The sequence below is a fragment of the Mycteria americana genome, chromosome 7 (assembly GCF_035582795.1).
Source record: "Mycteria americana isolate JAX WOST 10 ecotype Jacksonville Zoo and Gardens chromosome 7, USCA_MyAme_1.0, whole genome shotgun sequence".
NCBI lineage: Eukaryota > Metazoa > Chordata > Aves > Ciconiiformes > Ciconiidae > Mycteria > Mycteria americana.
The window spans coordinates 1,511,206-1,533,905 of NC_134371.1; the positions used below are offsets into that span (position 1 = coordinate 1,511,206).

The 22,700-nt window shown below is 38.4% G+C and overlaps 1 protein-coding gene across 1 annotated transcript; it reads right to left on the reverse strand.

Moving 5' to 3' along the window:
• Positions 1 to 1,364: 1,364 nt before the first annotated feature.
• On the reverse strand, positions 1,365 to 21,938 carry DHX36 (DEAH-box helicase 36). The gene is made up of 25 exons (XM_075506747.1): positions 21,690 to 21,938; positions 20,994 to 21,115; positions 19,975 to 20,176; positions 19,243 to 19,281; positions 17,834 to 18,004; positions 16,824 to 16,903; positions 15,743 to 15,817; positions 15,440 to 15,606; positions 14,773 to 14,854; positions 14,134 to 14,274; positions 12,760 to 12,862; positions 11,071 to 11,158; positions 10,117 to 10,172; positions 9,950 to 10,014; positions 9,312 to 9,455; positions 8,532 to 8,649; positions 7,774 to 7,872; positions 6,604 to 6,777; positions 6,216 to 6,302; positions 5,473 to 5,556; positions 5,270 to 5,369; positions 5,093 to 5,183; positions 3,351 to 3,471; positions 2,643 to 2,795; positions 1,365 to 1,592 (listed from the first exon to the last, which is right to left on the reverse strand). The coding sequence occupies exons 1-25, from the start codon at positions 21,936 to 21,938 to the stop codon at positions 1,407 to 1,409; spliced, it is 2,997 nt and encodes a 998-aa protein (XP_075362862.1). The 3' UTR covers positions 1,365 to 1,406.
• Between the last annotated feature and the right edge of the window lie 762 nt (positions 21,939 to 22,700).

Genomic DNA, 22,700 nt, shown 5'->3' on the forward strand with positions numbered 1-22,700 from the left:
GGGGGAGGGAGGTTGAACCCGTTTGCAGCTGTGTTGTAGAACTAACGAGTTCGGCATCCTCCACTCCTTGTTAACCAGATGGAAAGCACGGTCTAGTCACTGAGTTAGGCTTATTTCTGTATGGGAAAAAAAAAAAGTTTCATCTGACCAGTTGTTTTCTTCAGGATAAGGCTCATAAATCCTCCCGAGCCTGGTGGTCAAGGTCATTTTTTGCCAAGCACAAGAAACAAAACCAAACCAACCCCCAAGAAGGGAGAGGGGGTGACATTTCCAGGTAAACAAAATGAGATGCAAAGAGCTTTGTTCCTCAAGGATAAACCTAGAAATAACTGGAGCTATGGCTGCAAAGTGCAGGTAACACGGAAGGCTGCCAAATAACCTGCCAGCGCTTTTCAGCGCCTGGTTGAACAGGCACCCTCAGTTTTAGCTCCCCCAGCAGTGGGGAACACTGCCTAGCCCCAGGGTTTCAAGGAAACAGCAGGTCTGGCACACCACCGCAAGTTTGATCAGAAGAGTATTTCTCAAACAAGTCGCCCTACTCGAAATCCTGAACAAGCCTTGTTGTTCAAACGTTCTTACATAGCTGGAAGCATTCAAAACAGAATGACATTCAAAACATCAAGAACTAAGAACAGATGAAATAACACTTTAAAGAAAAAACTTTTAATGTAATACTATAATCCATACATGGACTTTTTTAAGTTTTAAAAAAAGAAAAATTAAAATGCAATGAAACCTTAAAGTGTATTCCACCGTGACTTTTATCTAACCATATTTCCTGTAGTCTGAAATTTTAGTCAGTAGTGATGATGGATGGGCACAGAAAGTGAAGAAAGATTAATTGAACAGGATGAAAGGCAAAAGGGGAGAGTATTTCTGAAGATTGTTGCCTCCCACAGTACTAATTTAACAAGTGTTTTCAAGTTTAGTTTAATTAAGCTATAATTACCTTCTGTGGAAGTGTTGGTGAGAAGACTGCTGCACAGCTGGAATAACACAGTAAGTATAATTACTCACCACCCCCAATAAAAAAAAAAAAGTCTTTTGAGATGTTTCGACCAATAGCTAGAACAGTTTAAGTATTATTAAGCAGTATTTCAGCAGGTTTTTTGAATATTTATCTGTTACCTGATGCGTTAAAAAAAAAGCTACAGCAGGACAAGAACCATACATCAACTAACATTGCTAGCATTTGCATTTCTCTTATTTATAAAGCTACACTGAACACAGATACCATGCATATACAGATATTACCAACTATTTTGAAATAACTGCTCTTCAGTATGAGGGAATTACCAGCTTACCCTAAAAAAGTTTTTCCTCTAGCTAAATAAATGCTATTAAAAAAAAACAAAACAAAACAAAAAGGTGAATATGTTGGCTTTATCAATACAGGTGACAGTATGTCAACTATAGCGTTCACTCTGGAATCGTGGAGCGTAGTTTCTGACACTTTCATTCTCCTGTGTTGTGATTAAGTCTATAATAGCTGTCAGTACTGCAGTATCCCTGGATTTAATATCATTCCAGTCCACGGGATGTGGGTTTTCTATTTTTTCTTGTAGAAGATCATCGAGCTCTTGTCTTAAATTCTGCAAAGAGTTTGTTGGCATGAAGAAAAGAAAAAAAAGAGACAAGACACAGGCAATTAGCGCTACACACAACAACATTACTACAAGTTCAAATCCCTTGGGCCCTCTGTTCTCCTAATCTTTACACCTGCTGTTCTCCTACCAATCCATTTCAACATTGCTATTTTCAGGATCAAAAGCTGCTTGTCAAAAACCAGCAGTTTTACCTTTTATGACAGATGACCATCTCTGGATGTGATGGCCTTTAACAGGCTATACATCCATTAGCTGACTATTTCAGGATTAAAAATATTTGGGTTTAAAAAAAAGTGTCAGGTATGATTTCTAATACTAGGATCTAATACTAAACGAGGATCTAATACTAAACAGAGCTCTATTCAGCCCCTCCTTCCACTGGAACTTACTACTGCTAGCTGAAGAGCCCCATCCTCATGTTTCCATATCCATGTGGACATTTCATGGACTGATCAAGTCATCCTACAGCTTTTGCCATGGAAAACTACAGAGATTAAGCTCGTCAAATCTCTCACCGTAAGACATGTTTCTAAAACCCCGTGACTCTTCTCTGAAGCTTCTACAGTTTTTCAATATCCCCATGAATTTTTCAGCAGAGGCTGCACCGGCTGAACAAGAATATCACTGCCATATTCCCGATGCCTCAATAGGTACACAGTCTCATTAGTCAAGCTATCACACTGGAAACCAAACACACACACAAAAATCCAAGCGTGTGTGGCTCCTAATCTGGCTCCTAAGGCCAAACACAAGGGAGCAGATTACTGTTTACTTCTGCCCAGTTTACCATGTAATACCGACTGTTCAGAATGTTATTTTTACTACTGCGTTTTAACTTGCATTCATCTACACACCTTCAGTAGATCTCTTTTGTTTACTCTGTGTACTTGAACTGCTTACTGGGAATACATTTAAAACATTATAATCTCCCTATAGTGATAAATCAGTAGGTACACAGTAATAACAAATATAGAAATCTCTAAGAAGAATCAGCGTTACACTAAGTCTTCCATATACGTTATTATTATTAGTCACCTTAACTAAGTGTGCTATTCTTGCCGGAGACTGGAAAACAATCCATTCATCCACAGCGATGGTATCCTGATCTTTATCCTTCTGAATGGATATATCTCCTCCGAAGAACAAGAGACAGTATGGAGAGACCTCTGTACAATCATACAAGTAAATCTGCAAGATGACAAAATTGTCCAATCACCCTTCAAAACATCTTAAGTGAGATCAGCAACTCTTAATGAAACTTGTAACAGAATTCCAGATCATTATTCAGAGTAACTGATAAATTTGCAAGACATATGTAAAGCAACTCAGTTGGAAAAGTTACATGAAATTGGATTAAACAGGAGCAAAAACGGTCCCAAATACAATCCTTCACACAAAGTGGTGAAATCAAACCAACTATTCCATAACAGAGGGGAAAAAAAATTTTTTTCAGCATATTCAAGAGTGCTACACTGGATCGAAAATAATAATAAAAAATTACACCTGTCATTGCCAGAACCTTTAAAAAACCTGAACAACCAAAAAACCAGACAGTAGTATATTAGTTATTTGTGGAACAATAGCACCAGCATCACAAAGATCATAATCCGATGGCACGTAAACAAAATGACCCAAGACAGGAAGGCTTTAAACAAAGGCACTGTTCACATCCCCTTTGAACCTTGATCCAACCTTATGAAAGAGCTACAAAAATAAATTACACAAGTATAAACCTTCACATACACTGCTAGTTCTCATCTTCAAATGGTACACAAGCCAGTTATAATGGAACTCTGTTTCTTCCACATTAACCGATTTAGGGTGAATATTAACTGTTCCATCCGTCTTGGTGCAAACTTTCACCCTTAAAAGAAAAAAAGGTTTTATTTTAGGATTTAAATAAGGTCTTGAAAGTTTAGCAAATCATGTCCCAAGTTAAAAAACTCTCCAATTATCCACTAGTGTTCTCAACTCAAAGTACAAGGTCACTCAAAGAAACTTTAACTCCTTTCCCAAAAGATTTCAACTGAATCTACAGTATGAATTTTTAGGCATCTCTCTCTGCATTTAAAAAGTCTGAATTCTTTGCCAAATTTACCCCCTTAATAAGCCCTGTCATTCTCTCAAGTAGAAAAAACAAGTGGCATTCTTTTTCCAAATGAAGGACTCTGTGAGTTACTGAATTTGGTTACAGAAACCAAGTTTCAAGCCATTTCTTGGAAAAAAACACATAAGGAACTTACATATCTGAATTCTTTGCTCAGCGTTAAGCAGGGTCAGTGTGGAACAAGGGACCAGCTATACCACTGTCAACCTGTCTAGAGTGGTGTACCTCTACTTGTACCATGCGCCTTTGGACAGGGGTAACATTCAGCTGCTTTGGTTATACGTACTACCCAAAAATCACATTTCCCTTCTAACATAATAATGCTGTCAGACAATAAAAAGCAGAAGCCAAGCACAATACGTATGAAGCACAACTGCTCTCCTCCTTCCCACATTTCAGAGATGTAATTCTTTGAGTGTGGATCACTGAGCTCTCTGCTCCCTGTGTGCAGAAGTATTTTGCAAAACATGAAGTTCGGTGTTTTGAAACAGAAACAGGGGGTGGGAGAGCTTCTCCAGCAAAGTGTAACGAATCTCTTGTTTAGTGGACCATAAAATTGAACCTTCCTGGGCAGCTGGCTTACACCTAGCTCCACCATGCGGCAGAGATACAGCGACACAGTTACTTGGGTCAGGTTTGCAAACTTACTGCATTTAGGCGACTCCAGCACACTGGACTCAGTCTGAAAGGGAGTATCAACTGACTAGCAGTGTCACCTATAGACGGGTCTAAACTACGCAATCTAAGGTAGAATGTTGACCATCTATTCTTACTCCTTTCATAGAAATAATCACTTGGTTTTGTTTTTTTTTTTAAATTATAGGCATAATGATTGCTCCTAGCTTGCTGTTTCAATGTTACACACCCAGAAAAACCAATCTAAATGTTCAACCCTTCATTCTGTCTTAAATCAGGTCCATAAAGAAGGATGTCTATATTCTGACAAGTATACTGTTACTGTGAGTAACAGTTAATAAGAATAAATAGTCCGATAATATAAGTAGCGACAGATCAACAGACCAGAATTTCTGGGCTCTGTTGCCAAATAATAAGAAAGGACAGTGTTTCAACTGCTGCTGTAGATCAAAGATGATGGTAGGACTCCTTTAGCAGCAGTGTTACCGATATATTGTAACATCAACCATGGCATGATAAGGTCACACAAATTATTTCACTGACTAGCAGGTATCCAAATGTTAAACAAAGTAAAGATCAACAATCTCATGCTCTCATCCACCCTTCTCAAATGAAGTAACCCACACCCATGATTGAGCTATACAGAGATTCATTCATGCACTCAAGCCACTGCTTCACCATGCCAAACTACCTAATGTAGAAGACACCTCAAATACAACCCAACATTAAACCAAACCCTTACATTTTTCTCTTTTTGCTGAAGCTTGGCCGGATCTTTGCAACTTTTGGATACAAACCAGCACAGATGACTGCTTTGAGCAACTTCTCATTATCTGTAGAAGACAGCAAAGTAAATAACGCAGTTCTGCAAACTGAGATTTCAGCTATCAGAAATTTTCCGTTTCCTTCCACTGTTTACCTGAGTTGGTATTAGATTTGGGATCCTTGGGGTCTCTGCTATTCACAAATCCAGCTGCAAGAAGATGCTCTGCAAACTGTCCTTTCATGTTATGCAGCATCTAGAAAACAACAAAAATTGTCCCAGAATGATGCTGTGCCAAAAGGCTCCTGCCCTCATCCCCACAGACATGATCCTCTTTTTTTAAACTGCCAGGATGTTACCTGGAGTGTATTTGAAGAAAGGAAATATTCCCAGCAATAGTCTTTCTCAGTTCTGAAACCACGCCGCCGAGTCTCTTCCCAGCCCTGAAAGTTAAAAACTGTATTTCAAAGGTGTTTGTAAGTGAACACACACTAAAAAACTAAGGACAGCAAAAACTGGAAGTGAACCAGCAATATAGTTACATCTTTCTCTACAAGAGAGAAAGTAAATTCTTTGATCTCTTTGTTTATATATATGCAGCACAGAGTAGAAAAACACAACTTTGCAACATTTTGAATCAAAAACTCAATTTTTCTATGGCGAGGAGTGAAATCTAGCTAAGTTTGCCAGAACTTCATTTGCTGCTCTTAACAGTCCTGGGTAGAAACTGCATTCTAGGCTATTTGTTTCCTCTTCTTCTCGCCCCAACACTATACAACTAAATCTCCAACACTTTTGAAGTTGGCTTCAGCCTCTTGTAGAGGCCAGAAGGACAAGAATTAATGACTTCAGCAAGGTAACTATAACATTACGTTTTCTTTGTCTCTTTCATAGACTTATCCACAAGAAATTAGGTTACTGAGCCTGAAGACAAGATTCCTCAGCACTAGAAGGGTGAAAATTAATTTAGTTTTATGCTTCTGTAGAAGCCAAGAAAGAAATACTTCAGAGCATAAACTGATCAGCTTTTTCCTTAGAATAATCCATATTACCCAAATTAAAATTAAAAAAAAAAAAACCCCAAACATTAAAACACACCTACCGTGAAAGCATTCACCACAGTTAGATGATCACTTTTAGTGTTCTTTGACAGTTCCTTTCTTCTTGCATCTGCTACTTTCTCTTTGCCCTAAGAATAATTAGAACCTATAAAATATTCATGACTGACACACCAGTTCTCTTTTCCTAATTAAGGTACATATATACAGCACTACTTTGTATGCTACATACATGAAAATTAAAGCTACTTCCAATATTCTGTAGGCAAAGACAATACTTCATAGTATGTGAAGGCAATCTTTTACTAATAAAAATGTAATTAACATGAAAATAAGATTAAAGTGCTTTTAAACTGTAACATCTCAGTAAGTCCCCATATCCTTCTGAGATTCTTAAAATCTTATGTGTAATTCTCCTCTTAGAAACGTTACCAGAGGAATGACAAAAGGGTCTTTGAAGCTGAGGCTAGCTGCGATCGTAAGTACTGGATCCAAGCAGCAGAATAAAGCTCCAAAGAGGATCATTTTTCCAATATGCGGTTCAACTGGTAATCGTGCTAAATGGACACCTAGTGGAGTCAGTTCTTCTTGTCTGTCCAAAGCATTCTGTCAGAAGAAGGAAAAAAGAAGAAACACAGCATTTGAAATGGGGAGGATTTCCTTGAAATAGCAACTAGTACACTTAGAGAACAAAGGAAAGCCTAACCGCTGGAGAACGCAGCTAGCTGTAATAAGGGATGGTAGGAAAGCGATCAAGCAAGTTACGGAGAAATACAAATGTTCGATTAGATCCAAGAAAATGGCAACCATCTTTCATTGTGTTTCAAGTGGTTTACTAGGGCTTAGTGTCTTTCTGGACGAAAGTACGAAGAATTACTAACGCTTGAGTGTCTTCCTATTTTCCTGATCAAGCTTATTTTTAGACTTGTATCTTATCCTCAATATCACTTCTGTTTTTATTTACTCTACCCTTTGCTACCATACAGCATTGTCACAGAACACCAAATGTATGGCTGAATTTTAATTTTATCTAAACATTTATAGACTCGTGCCATCAGTCTAAGTACTGCCCTTCATCTAAATCAGATGTTTCAATTTATTGCTACAACTGATTTGTACAAATAACACCACGGCAAGTCAGTAGTACAGATGTGTCATTAATCTCTCCCTCCCCAGCATCCAAAGGGGCAATGACATACCAGATCTTTCTCCTATATGCCTTATTTGCCCACAGAAAAAGTATCTCAAACTCTTCACTACTCTGACTGGGATAGGAAGGCTTGGTGGATGCAGCCATGAGCAGGGTGTTACAGGAGCAGCGAGTTAAGCAAGTATCTGTAAGGCACTTAAATGCGAGGTGCACCCTTATGTTTTGAGTCGTTTAGAAAGTTCCTCAGGAACTACTCTATGCAGCCCGTAAACATCATGTATTATGTGAAATTATTTCCTCTGTTCATGAGGGTATATAAAGGGTCTACACAATATGATAAGGGGTTGCAAGTGTCGGGACCTGTACAAACAGAACTGTCTGATAACAAACAACGCAGTAACATTGTTCTAAAAAAGACTTTTTCCTTGCATGTACATTAAGCAATACTTTACCAGCTCCATTAGATGATTTATGGCCAACATTACAGCGTCACGAGAGGGTGGATCCATTAGTTTGCTCAGAAAATAAGCAATTCCACCAAGCTTTAGAATCTGGGGAAAAAAAAAAAAAAACCACCACAAAACAAAAAAACAAGACCTGCAGCAATTGGAGAAAAATGGCTACCTAAAATTAGTAAGCAGTAACCACACTAATTAAAAAAGTGTGAATAATTCACAGCTTGAGTTAGAATTTCACTAAAAACTAAGGACAAAAATAAAAACATATTAATGATGAAATTTGAAACATAAGGACCTATTCTTCATTCAGTATGCATACACATGGTATTCCTTATGCACGCATAAGGAATTCAATACAAACTGCCAACAAGGAAACTCACGTCAGTTCTAAAACTACTTTTTAGTAAAATTCTTTTAAGACATCATATCCCTTGACTCACTGGCATTCTCACTGAAGCTCCTCTAACTGAATGATATTTGGGGGGAGAGGGAGGGAAGCACAGTCCAAATAATAGACTTCAGCTTTTATTTATACTAGACCATCCTATTTTTTGTGGGTTTGATGCATCTAGATACAAGTATGCATTTTGCAAAACAGCTGCAATTATTAGCTAAATATATTGTACTTCTAGTGTAACAGAATTTTGACTTGAAGACAACCCTAGGCTCACAGTTGCATTAACTTAATCTCTCAACCTCTTATTCCAATGGAAAAGTAAATAATAAATATGTTTGAAGATTCCTATGTTTACCTTGATCTGTAAGCAGAGTTCCTCCAAAGGTGTCCTCAAGATCTCTGGTAACTGATAATCATCTAGAAGGCTAGCACGTAGTCCATTGTATAGATGGTAACAGTGGCCTGGCTGAACTCTGGAATTATTTAAATAAACAGTTGGGTTGGTTTTTTTTCCTATGACACTGTGACATTATGATTGTGTTTGTTTATAAACAGCTTCCCAAAACACCTCAAGGAATTAGAACTGAAGCGTATTCAATTGTAAAAGCCATTTCAGATTTCTGAAACACAGACCCATCCAACAGGAAAAAAGGCATGCAGAACACTGAAACCTCCTATCAACAGCTCAAAAGGAGTAATGAAGAGACCAGAGAAGAACTGTAAGTTTGAACAAGAGAGAAAATATTCCACAAGGTATTTTGAGAGGGATAGAAATTTAAAGAAAATTTGGTATGTAGCTAAGTGATATTAATTTGTAGGCAATTTTCACTTTAATGTACCATAGCCTCATAAATCAGGTGTGAAGGCAAACACTACCAACAAAAATTAAAAAAAATGCGGGACTTATTCTTCTGTAAGAAGGAGGGAAACTCATGAGTTAAATGCACAAGTTAAGTCAGTTCCTAGAAAGACAAAGAAACCATGCTTTCCAGAAGCACAAGAGACAGTTGTGCTAGCATCTGCTATCTGCTACTGAACATAGGAATAATAAAGTAGTATCTTCAGCAGCACGTGCTCCAAGACTGATGGAAACATAACATCACAACACTCTTCTAACTATCCCCATTATTCTTACCTTCCTGCTCGACCTTTCCTCTGCTTGGCATTAGCTTTACTAACCCACTCTGCTGCCATTGTGCTAATGTTGTTCTGCGTGTCAAAGTGAGTTTCCTTTATCTTTCCACCATCTATAACGAACACCACGTCATCTATTGTAATGCTGTTTAAAAAAAGAGAGGAAAAAATGCAACTCTTCATCTTTGCAAGCTTGACCTAGGATATTAAAGGGGGTTAGCCTCTCTTTACCTCCTCCCAAACTATGAGCCAACAATAAAAAAAAAAATTGTGTTTGGAATTTCATTAAGAATTACGTTACTAAGCAGTTCAAGAAACAGCTCGATTTATTCTCCTAAGTCTGGCAAAAGTCACCACATGGGGTTATGAAGTCTGCAGAGAGGACAGGCAGCTCAGATTTATCACGTACAACAAAGGTGAGTCTTTATAGTAACATCCATGTTTTAATTGTTTTAAACAATTAAAGGAAAACTACTGTTTAGTCTATAAACATTTCTAAAGATAAAGTGTTATAAATGAATGATACAAATACAAAACCATGTAATTTAGAAACATTAAACAAGTTTATACGTTAGATTGCCACTTTCATTTATTTTGTTAAATGTATAGCTTTTTTGGTTTGTACAGCTAGCTATTTACCTAGTCTCTGCAATGTTGGTAGCAATCACGATTTTCCTTACTCCTGGCGGGGTCTTCTTAAAAACCTGTAATTATCCATGGCCCATTTATATGTTTGCCAAAACCAAACATAGGCTTAATTAATTTTTTTTGTAGCTGTGAAATATTACAATAAAAGAAAAGCATACCTGAGTCTGGTTAACAGTAGGCATCAATGAATGTAAAGGTATGATAATAAACCTATCTGAAAATTAAAAGTCAATAAAAGATATGGTGTAAGCATAGAAACTTTAATTTTACAGGAAAATCAACTATGCAGAATAGAGAAAATATGCTGCACCTCAGTCTACTGTTTCTTATTCTGAATTCACAGGTATATGAATCATAATGGCAAATTCTAAAGTAAAAGGTATAAAGGATTTTTTTTATTACGCTATGATGACTTGACAAGTTTAAGAAAAGATATGAAGTTGTGTTCAGTAATTTATATTTTTAATTTCTCAATGTAATTTCTCTATGTAATAATTGCTCAAGTTTAATAAATAAACTGACACTCTCCTCAATCTTTCAATAAATTGAAATTCTTGATCTATGGAATGTACACAACATGAACTGTAAGACAACTGAGTAGCCAAGAGTGTAGTTAGACAAGTTAGATGAAAATATGAGTTATGCAAACAGGACAAATTAAAGTGTATCAGACAGCCATAGGGTATTTTAGTGTCCTATTAAAAAGGCTTCTAGGAATAAATAGGACTTAAAAGAACTATCAGCAAAGCAGTAGACGGCAGCTGCTGAAGAATCAAGAAAAGAGGAAATGACCACAGAATGAAGAAAGAGAGTTTAGTTGTAGATGGAAGCTATCATAGCTACAAGAAAGGACAAAAGGAAAAAGGTGCAGGTCTGAGATTCTTTTTCAGATTGTTCACTCCTACACTGAGGAAAATGAGTTGTTATCATTAGCAGATAAAAGATACCACAGAAATGCAAAAAATGCTGAACACACTGCAGTCATCTTGAGAGGAGAGATGAGGGGGGAAAAAAAAAAGTAAATCCAGCACAATACCAGCAATCACATGCAAAAATTAAGAGTTTGTCACTAACGCTACTGCTAGAACTCCCATGTAAAATTTTGGTTTTACCTGACTTAAACATGACTTGTGACATCAAGAGATCATGCAAAGTGCTAATGTTGTCCCAGCCTGGAAGAAACACTAGAATTGCACCATCCTATATATAAAAGAGGGATTGAAGGGAAAAGAGGTTAGAATAAATTATATGCTATGCAAAGAACCACCTACTTGCACACTGATACATGTATGTTGGATAGGTGATATTTGAAGCCTCATTGACTCAAATTTGGAACAAAGTTTATAAGATTGTTTTCTACAAAAGAGTTAGCTACATATATTTATCTGAACGTAATAAATAAAATTTTTAAACATTTTTCCCCTGCAGTGTTTTAAAAACCGTCATGTCAGCACCAGAAGAATTTGAGCTGCAAATAAAACAGAGAGAAACTAATGTGTAATTTTCAACACAGGAAGAACAAAATACGAAAGAGCAACTCATCCTCATTATCCATGGCTTAAATGATCTATCAACTGAAATACTAAATTATTTAAAATATTAATCAAAATTCTCTTTAGGGAATCAGCCAAGGTGTCAGCTCATCCACAGATGTTTTTGAACACAGAAACAAACACCTAACTTCAGGTTATGACAACCTACATACATTCTACATATGGTAACAGAATTTATTCTTACTTCATGTGTGTCACTGCTTCAGGCACAGGATCCTTCTGATATTAATGTTCTGATGATGTTATTACTAAATAACAAGGTAAGGCACATTTGGGGATAACTGTTAATGCAGCTGTATTAACTACTAATCTTGACAAGCTGGAAGTTGGAAGAGTCTCCTAAGTGTGTGTTTGGTAAATGTGACCAGACTTTTGCTAGGCTGTATAAAAATTCAGCCTTCACAGCATGTAAGTCATATTTAGATTACTCAGGCAGAAAAACCATTAAAGCCAACTGCACAGTGTAGACATGAGGCAGTGAACATCAGCTCTAAGTATTGCTCTTGCCCTCTCCCTCCCATTGCTGAGGAATTAAGAACGGAGATTTAGTTGTACACTAAAGAAGTTTCCAGACAGTTTTCTACAGCTATTTCACAAAACCTAACTTTTACTACAGACTACAAAGAATACTACCTTTGACAAACACACGCACAGTCACAGAAAGAACTAAATGTTAAAATTTAATTTGTAATTGTCTTACTTTCCATCAAATAACTAAGGTGTATAATTAATTTGAAGGCTTATTTAAAAGCTTATCCAACAGAAAAAAAATGCAGCAATCTGAATCAAAATGGCACCCAAACCTTCAGATATCTATCCCATTTTATTTACGAGACAATCCCTACTGTCAGTGAAAGAATTCAGGCTCTTTTTTACCCCCTCCTCAGAAGGGACCATAAATGAGCATATCAAATGTACCTGTCAGTTTTCCAAGTTTCTTATGTACATAGCTCTCAATACGCACAACCCCTATTCAAGAAAATGCTTAGATGTGTGCTCCCCTTTAATCACGGATTCTATTCCATCATTTCAACAAACACTAACTAACCACATTCTAAATTCAGGGCTTAAATAGTAATTAGATGTTTAAAGCTGTTAGATTACTTCTCAAAAGACCAAACCAAAAAATTCTTCTTCTTTATATCCGTATGATAAGGCAAAATAACTATCAGCTCTGACATTCCCAACAGCCACTGAAAACAATTCAGTCACATTGTTAAAATGTGATGATAGGAGACAGAAGTGTACCTCTTCTTCCAAAACGATGTGTCTGATAAGTGCTGCTATAAGGTCAAGGTCAACCTTGTCATCATCCATCATTTCCAAGGCATCTATAGTACTTGCCGAATACCTACAGGCATTGAAAGCATATGTATTGGTAACTTACTAACATGAAGTCATGCGCTCCTGTGTCTGTTATAAGGCTCTGCAATCACACGTCTATGTAACCCACTACTGTTCAATTTATTTCTTTGTTCAATTACTGTACCTCCAACGTACTCTTGAGATTTAGCTTAGTGCAATTATCGTCAGTTTAGAATATTAAGAATTACCATGTTATGACTGAACTGCATTTGAAGCATTTACACGATCTCTCTCCTCCTCGTGGATTACCTAGGACCTAAACAATCTTGAGTTTACCCTTCAATTTCTCCCTCACTCACAGTGAGTGCAGGAGGCATCTCGTCTGTTCAGCCCTTTGATTTCATGAAAGCTAATGTTATGGAAAGAATCGCCAACTGGTTCAAAAGACATAGTGGGAAAGGCAAGGAGGAGTACAAATGGGATGAGCAGAGCACGAGACAGGCCAGACAGAGATGCAGCATTGAGGACTTTTCCCTTAGAAAGGAAGATAAAACTGAGCCACCTATATTCATTATTGTTACCAAGCTAGATACATAGACAGTCCCAAAATGCAGAGGACAAATAAGACAGGAGAAAAATCAGGAAGATGCTGTTCCTGAAATAAATCAGCCAGGCTATCCAATTAATCAACTTATCCAGATTACCAAAAGCAGTCAAATGCTGGCAATCAAAAGAATGTTTCAAGTGGACAATCTCTACTAGGTGCTCAAGAGGCAAAATTATTTAGCTTGGTTTTAAACCACTCTATAGGAATATTACAATATTCTAAGGAAAAGGTTGTGGTGGGGGTTTTTTTGTTTTGTTGGGTTTGGGGTTTTTTTGTTTGTTGTTTTTGTTTTTTAAACCAGCACATTTTGTATTATGTTGATGATGAGACTAAAGTACTGTGAGATCTCTCTCAAAGAAAAAGACTGAAGAAGGGGAGAAATCATCAGAAGAGAACTAATGACCAAAGCTCAAGCAGCCTAACATGATGCTGAAGGCTGTAATGGACAATACCAACATCACTAGCAAGCGACTCGACAGCTGTAAAGTTCTCTTACAGTCTGCACATGCAAAGGAAGCAAATTCTCTGTGATAACTCTCAAGCACTTCAATGGTTGCCAGCCAACTGTACTGGCAATTCCATCATTATTGTTTTCCACAGTAGCAACTATCACATTAATAAAAGCACAGTACTAGTATACAGCACTAATTTACATTTCTCAGTTAAGAAGTGTCTAAAATCTTAATGCAAAAGAGCGACTTGAGAACAACCTGCCCCGCAGCTGCCTTATGTAGTCTGGCCATCGTTCCCTGTAGATTTCCTCTTTTTCTTCTTTTTCTGGTCTGCTTACATGTCCTTGCATGAAGCCTTTCTTCCACCGTGGCCGACGGTCTGTGTTTTCTGGAGTATACCTTCAAATTTATGTAACATACATAATTAAGTTTTGAAACTAAAGTAATTTAAAGCCAGCTGCATAGTAGTTTTCCAAACTATGCACAATATGCTGCACTTTAGCTATACCATGTAAATAAGATTCTTAAGTTTCTTTTCTGAAAGAAATCTTACTCATAAAAACAGTTATCATCTCTAGTAAGCAGGAGAACATGTAGGGAAAAAAAAAAAAAGGTCTGAACAAACAGAAAGACTAGCTTGATTTAGTAGCCTGAAAATTCACCAAACCGAAAGACAGATGAGTTTTTTTTCCTCCTCAAGCCAACGTTTCCAGGTAGCTATGTACCATTTTTAATTACTGTAAAAGCTACTAAACTTCCCTTGAAAGGTTTTCTGTTGAAAAACACAGCTCATTTGTCCACAGGGTATTTATTTATACCAAGATAATCTTTGAAAAGATATACTAAGCAAAAACCCCCGAAATACTATCTATAATGGTGTTCAGAAAATACACTTACCTCAACTTCTCAATGACATCTTCGAGAAGATATTCCACCACAGGGAAAGTGAACCCAGGTATGTGAATCATTGGACAATTATCTGTTGAGGAAAGCATAACTCTGTTTTTAAACAGCAAATAAAACACTGTACTGAAATAATAGAGGCAATAAACATTCTTCACTATTTTTGCAATATAGTTACCAAGTCTATAGGGTTTTTCTGTTTGTTTATTTTTAAATTCTCATGGAAGATGCCAAATTCAATTCCAAATAAAGTTGCTGAACAAAAAAAGCATAAATAGCAAGCAGTATATTGCTCTTCAGCATGTTCATCTGGTTCCAGCTACAGGACAAAGCTGGAAGACTGAACAATTAAAGGCTTCAATCTGGTTGCCCACTCACACCAAGACTTCTAAAAACATGGTAAATATTAGTAAATATTTAATATTAAAATACTCTGGAGATACTGTTTCCACTATACGTCTGAACAGCAAATACAGAAGCAACATAGGGTCACGATGAGATAAAACTAAGGGAATAAGCACCTCCAGCAACTGGCAACTATTTGTAAAATTGAAGTCATTACCTCTTTTGATAAAAATCAATCCTAAAATTTGAGAACGGCATTATACTGTAGAAGCCTGAACTACTAAAAAGGAACATTCACAGGAAGCATTTCACCTACCAAAATACTCCGAAAACTTCTCTGCATTTAAAGTAGCACTCATTAGTATTACTTTCAGATCCAAACGAATATTCAAAAGATCTTTAATAATGCTCATTAAAACATCTGACTGAAGATTTCTTTCATGAATTTCATCAAGGACCACATGACTAATGCTGGACAAGTGCCTAAAATAGAAGAGCAGGAAGTTAAACATTTGTTTTTAGCAAAATTAAAAAAACAGAGCCGAGACTGTTAGAAACAGCTCAGTAGTCAAATCATTTCATCATTGTATTCAGTTTCTTATTAAATAGGAAAACTTACTTATCTGACTGGAGCCACTGTAGGACAATTCCTGTGGTACAGTATAAAATTGAACCTTGTTTCCTTGGTAACCGACTGAAAGAGATACATTAAGAATTCCTCAGTTCTCTTCTCTATTTTACAAAATACTTTAAAAGCTTAAAGTCAAGATGCAGAAAGTCATTATGGACATCACAAAGTATGCCTCATTCCCTAACTTGCTCACTTACAGTTCCATTGGAGGAACAAGGAATTAGGCCACAGTTGCAGCTTTTTTGTTGACGGGGAATGAACTATTTGTAATCTGACAGATGTCCTGACTTCCCAGACATCATTTTTCATCATTTGCACATTGATCTGCTGACCCCAAATTCTTGCAGCTAGCTAAGCTCAGCACAGGTGACAGCTAAGTATACAGCAGTATAACATTCTTGATTAAATAGTAAAGAAAAATATAAATGAGATTCTATAAACTCAAATTAAAATGCGGAAAGGACTAAGCTGTCATCTCTCACCAGCAGTTTCTCCTTCAACGATAACTGAGATTCCATTATTTGCTGGTAACATTTCAGATATTTTTTTTAAATTACAGATGACTCCAAATGTAATAACTTCTGCTTTATGGTACTAGGTCTACGAGCTCTTGTCAATGCACCCAACTTTATTACCTGATCTCAGTGGGATTACTCAATAGATAAGTGTAGCAAATACATAGTTTTCCACAGAAATATGGCTTACAGCATTCTCTCCTTTAGCATTTCCATTTTTCCTTGAAATTCTTGCATTAGGGACATCGGTTTTATCTCTATCTATAGCAGAACCTTTTAGAAGAGCTGAAAAAAGGATGTACTAGACAAAGCACAACTTGGTGGTAGCCATTGTTACACGCTGCATAAAATGCAATAATCGCACTCAAACTTTTTGCTAAATTTCAAAAACCTTATTCCCTACACCAGCTATTCACAGGAATTCCTTCTGGAGAAAATATCAGAATGAAAGCAGTCATCTATGTTAAGAACTACTTTTCAAATTTTCTTGCTTGAATAACAATAGATACTACTTTACATGAATGCAGAAAAACTTCCAAGGGAGCCTCTCTTACCTCTGTAGACGAATTTGGTATCCTGTACTCTTGCCATTACCACATGCTTCTGCCCTTTCAGCAGCAACTCTCTCAGCCACCTTAGAAAAATAAATAAAATCAAAATAGTGCAGGAAAGAAAATTTTTAAAAAATCCCACAAGGCTGATCTATGATTTAGCTACTCATCAGCAGGAAATACCTAGAACCAAGATGTTACGTAAACAACAAAGAAACACCCTGAAAATTACTTTTTCTCCTCCACTGAGAACAGTGTTTCCTGTCAGCAGCCCAAGGACAGGTTTGCAACCCAGGACATATTTTAAAGGAACACAACCATTCAGGCATTAGCAATACACTCACCCTTTCAGCAGGGCGAGCTTTTTCTCATAGGAAGTAAGGTTCTATACTCGTTTGACACTTAACTATCAAGAAGAGTAATTACTGTGCACTTAAAAGCCAAATGCTTTCTTCCTCATTAATATACCTCTAAAGGGCCTGACACAACGTTAGAGTTTACATTAGTTCACATTTGCACTGCCCAAATCCATTAAAATCACAGATATAAACAATGATTAAATTCAGGGAAGAAGGAGGCTTGCAGTGCCAGTACTCCATTAACAACCAAAACTTATGAAATATCAAATTACTGTATATTAACGAAATTGTTATTTGCAATAAAATGTAAGATGACTGAAAATGAACGCACAAAAAGCCATCTTCACTGTCCACTACAGGCTGAATACTTATTTTCAGCTTTAAATTTAGTATGAGTGCATGTGACAGCAGAGCAGTTTCTCTAAGAGGTGCACAGTACCTATCTGGTCATTTAGAATTTTTTCAGATCTTAACTTCAAATCATCTAGCAGATTGTACACTCAGTTCATAAGCTCGCCCATGGATCCTAGGCCCAGTAAGACATATATTTTCATTCAATGATTCTGAGTAAGGCAGTAATTTTTCCTCAGATTTATGGGGGGGGTGGGGGTGTCACAAGAAAAAAGCTACGCATTTTGTCAAAATGGCACTTACCGAGATAGCGCTGATCCTCCTAGGCTGAGTACAAACAATCCTGCACGTGGACCCTTTCCCTCGCTCTATGTAATCATCCAAGATGAACTGTGTAACTTGGGTTGTCTTTCCACAACCAGTTTCACCGCTTATCACAGTTACTCGATTATTGTTTATAAGGTTTACAAGTTCCTGTTTCCAAACAAAGAGAAAACGTTTATTGTATTATTGTTCAAACCAGATTTTAGAAGGATTTTGACAATTCTCTGCTACTGTGCAGTGAACTTAGAAGAAAGTGTCATAGCAACTAAAGAAACAGATACCCATCTGTTTCTCATAATACTAAAAAGTTTAGTTTAAACCACACAAGTAATTTCTGCACTTCACATGTGTATGGTTTAAAACATATCAAATCTGAATCCTAGTTTTAAATATTTAAGATCCTGTATGAAATCCACATAAAATAACTAAAATGAAAGCCTGAAATACATTTTTAAACTTTTCTCCCTCCTACTTGCCTTCTGGAAATCTTTGGTGACTGAAAACAAGCGTATTCCCTGTTTGACTCCAAGACTGTACTAGCTGAAGATGTTCAGTGCAATATTTTAACATTTCTTATACCAAGAGGAACAGATTTCTTACACTCCCAGCCTCCACCTCCCAATCCAAGGGATTGTAAAGGGGCGTATAACTATTTAAAGAAACAAACACGAGCAGTAAGGGCCATGTTATGACAAATACATTAACTTTAGAAAGGAAGCTCACTAATCATTCATTGAACCTGCAAAAGAAAAGGTAACAGAATACTCAATTTCTATTTCATACAGGCAACAACAAATGAAGAATTAACATCAATTAGTAATAACTCATACTATCAATGACATTATGCTTTGACTAGGAAACTAATGGCAGTAAGAGCCAGCAGTACAGCCATTAAGTCTGTGATTAAAAAAGGAAAAGGTTTAATCAGCATTAAATTCTAAATTGGGCAAATGTTCAACAAATGGCCACAATTTTATATATATAAGAAAAAGAAAGCATAACAATTTATGTAGTGGTCAATTACTCTCCACAAAATCCAAGTAACTAGGAAGGTTCTAGCAGTTTAACTGGCAGAGAAAGAAGAAGAGACCTGTACTCTAAAAAAGTGTACTTAAGTGTATCTAGCATTCAATACCATTTCTATTAATAATGCTGCCCCTACTGATAAAACTGTATACAGCCCCAGAGTAACTTCATACGTATCATGAAGCAGTGAACCTGAGCTACTTTCGGGGAAGAAGTCACACCCAGCATCAGAGCCTGGGAGGCTTCAGCACCTTCACAAAAAGCAACAAAGGTTTCCTGCTAGTCCGTTACACAACTGTTTTCTCCTATTTTACAACAGAGCAACAGAAACGCATATTCTTTCAAATTAAATAGACATTTACCTGTCTCATCCCATATGAAGGGAGTTTCTCTCGGAATCTCTGGGGAAAAAGAAAATAACAGTACGTATCTTTAAACATCTTTTCAACACTGAAGTAATATAACAGATTTCATCTATGATCTAGGCTAAACTGAAATAACACGACAAACCGTTTGGCTAATACTTACATAAACACAGGCCCACTAGAAGTAAGTTTAATTCCATGCATGTTTTCAGTTTCATTAAATTTAGCAAAATTATTTAAAACCAACAGTTCAGGACATGAAGAGGTATGTATGTACAGCTGCAAGACTAGGGCCTTATATCAAAGGCAGAACTGCCTGTTCCCAGTACAACTGTTTTATTTGACAGCTGTATATATGGCTATTAGAACAACATGAACTACATTTTTAAGAGGCAATTCCTTCAGAGCCCATTTTTGTGCTTTCAGTTTTAGACATAAATGCAGGGACACAGTCCATTAAAAAACAAACAGAAAACCCCACCCGACTAAATGTGTAAGCTTAAAATTTTAGATTTTATGCAATCAGAAGTTGCCACTGAAAGCCTGGTTTTTAATCACTGTCCTATTGATAGGTATGCATTTTGCAAATTCTGAAGGTAATTTTTAGCCAAAGTAACATCATGACAACTTCCTAGTAAATCAATTGCAAGAAGTTATGTTTTCCGGTTAGTTTAATTAAAAATAAAAAAATCCAATCAAAAGCTTTCTACTTAGCACACGGAAAAGTACCTGCATTTCAATATATCTAGGATCAGATTTCTTCTTTCTTAAGTCTTCTTTAAGTTGCTCATCTAAATCAGTATCCTGCTCACTTTTCTCAAAGAGATATTCCACATCCCGATCAAGAAATGTTTTCTCCAAGACTGCTCTCTGTCTTACAGGAGCTTTTTCAGCATCTGGTTTCACTTTTGCAGGCTGTTCTGGAGTAGGTCTGAAGTAAGTGCAGAGAACAGAAACTGAAGATTATCCAAGACGTGCTTGGCCACTGTGAAGAGACACTGAACCATTCAACGCAAACCTTACATCTGTTTTTGAGACATTACGTTCATGAGTTACTTGACCATCGGCCGAGGAGAATATGGCGTATGCCATTAAAACAATTAAAGTCTGAAAATTACCAGCCATCAAAAATTTTACATCAGTATCTAAACATGCATCACGTTCTTTTGTATCAAAACAAAGCTAACAAAAGCAGCAAAATGCCTCCAGAGAACTGCTGCTTAACCCGCTGCCCTGTAACCGGATTGTTCAGCTGAACAGAGATCCAAACACCTCATTTCAGTGGACTCAGGGTAATGCACCTGGCTGCCCGTTTCACTGCTGTTAATTAAAATCCTTTAAGTGTTAAGAATGGAACCTATTTCACCGAGGTCAAGAAAACATTCCAAGACTGTACAATAACTGAAAAATGAAGTCATATGTCACTCTGGAAGAGTGATTCCAGAGGCCAGGCCAGCTGAAAAACTCTGTATGTCTGCTCTAGTAGGCCTGGAGATCAAGTACAAGATTTTATGATTTTAAGTAAAAATTTAACACCCCAAACTGAACAATAACCTGGAAAAGCATTTTACAGCAATGGGTACAACCAACTGTTGCAGTATGACAATACATGTAGAGAAAACTGAGTGTATTTGTTAACCTAATTCACTCACTAAAAGTAAATATTTGCTGGTATATCTTCCTACCAGTTTGTGGGAAGTTTGTTCAATTCAAGGTAAATAAGAGCATTAGTAATTGTTTCTCTTTACCCTTCTTCATCCCCAGACCACCAGGACATGGCTTCTTGCTCCTTCTCATTTTTAGTTTGTACAGTGCTCAACAGCTGCACAATTTGCTCTTCCCGGCGTTCATCCATACGCACAACAGCTCTCTAGTAAAACAAAAAAGAAAAAAGAAGTACAATTTTCATCAACAGGTACTCGGCAGATCTACAGATATTACATTATTAACACTTTAATGCTATTCTCAAACTAGTGAGGCTCTCCGGCATGATCCCAAACTGTTTAAGTTTCTCCGTACAAGTCACTTCAAGGTGCAGAGACAGACAAACACATCTTCCTCATCGTGTCAGGCAAAACACTTAATAAAGGTAGGCGTTTCTAGCACACGGCGCTTCTGCACACGCAGCCGAGCAGAAAGGGCGGAGTGCGGGGCGCAGACCGGGCCAGCCGCAGGCCCGAGCCCGGCGGAGGAGCCGCTCTCCTCGCCCTCCTCGGCCGCCGCTCCCCCGTTACCCGCCCCGCGCCCTGAACTACCGGCACCAGCTAGGCCAGACCTCCCCGCCTGGTCTGGCCACCGCGCTCCTTCCCGCCCCGCTGCTTCGGGGAGCAGGACCAAGCCCAGCCGGACAAAAGGCTCCCGGGGCGCAGCTGGCGGCGGCAGCACGAATGCTGCCCTTGGCCCCGAAGAGGGCCGGCGGGGCTGAGCCCGCGGCCGCCCCTCACCTGCTGCCGGTCCGTCTCCTTGCTCTTCTGGCCCTGCTTCCGCGCGTACCACAGCCCGATCTCGCGGCCCTTGAGGTGGCTGGGGTGGCGCCCCCGCCCGCCGCCGCGGCCCCCGTGTCCCCCCGCGGAGGCGGAGGAGGCGGAGGAGGCCCCGCCATCGCCGCCGCGGCCCCGGCCCCAGTCCCGGCGGTGCTCGTAGCTCATGGCCGCCCGGCAGCCGGCACCCACCAGCGCCGCCACCCGCCTCATCCGTCGCCTCACTTCCGCCCGCCGCCCCGCCCCGTGCCACCGCGCCCCGCCCCCGCAGCCGGGGCCGCGGGTTCGAGTCCGGCCCCCGACTGCCCCGCGTACCGAGAGCCGCGCTTCGCGCCTCCGCCGGCCCGGCGGCACCGGGCGTCAGGACGGCAGCGCTGCCCTGAAAGGCAGCCGGGAGCACGGCAGCGCCTGCAGAAGGCAATACTTTCACCGCAATACGTCACTGAGGCTCATCCTGCACAAACGCCTCGTCTTGTTCCAGTTTACAGACCCAAGTTCTGATTTCCCTTTCCGAGCCCGCAAGTAAGACTTTAGGGAAACATCAAACGTTGGTCTCCATCAGTACATGTGGGGTTACTACCCCTTCTGCGTACCTGATGGGCGTTTCTGTTGCTTCTTTTTTAAACAGAGCACACACATCTAAATAGCTACCAGTTCTGGGGCTGCTGGCTGGTTGCTGCTCTATGTGGCGTACTTTGCCCAAGTTCTCTGGAATGCTAAATTAAACCTTTTAAATTAGATAAAATTATTCACAGAATTATTACTCTTTCAACAGTTAATTAATGTTCTTTTTGTTTCCTTGAATACCATTGTGCAGCTATAAATGCCTTTTCAATCTCTTTACATATTTTTGCCTTTTCTTCTTTGTTGGTATGATTTACATTCATTTAAAAATTACTAGCGTTCAGATCTCTGAAATACAATGTTATGCAATGATTTTCAAACTTCTTTCGGGTAAAGGACTGCATTTTTCAA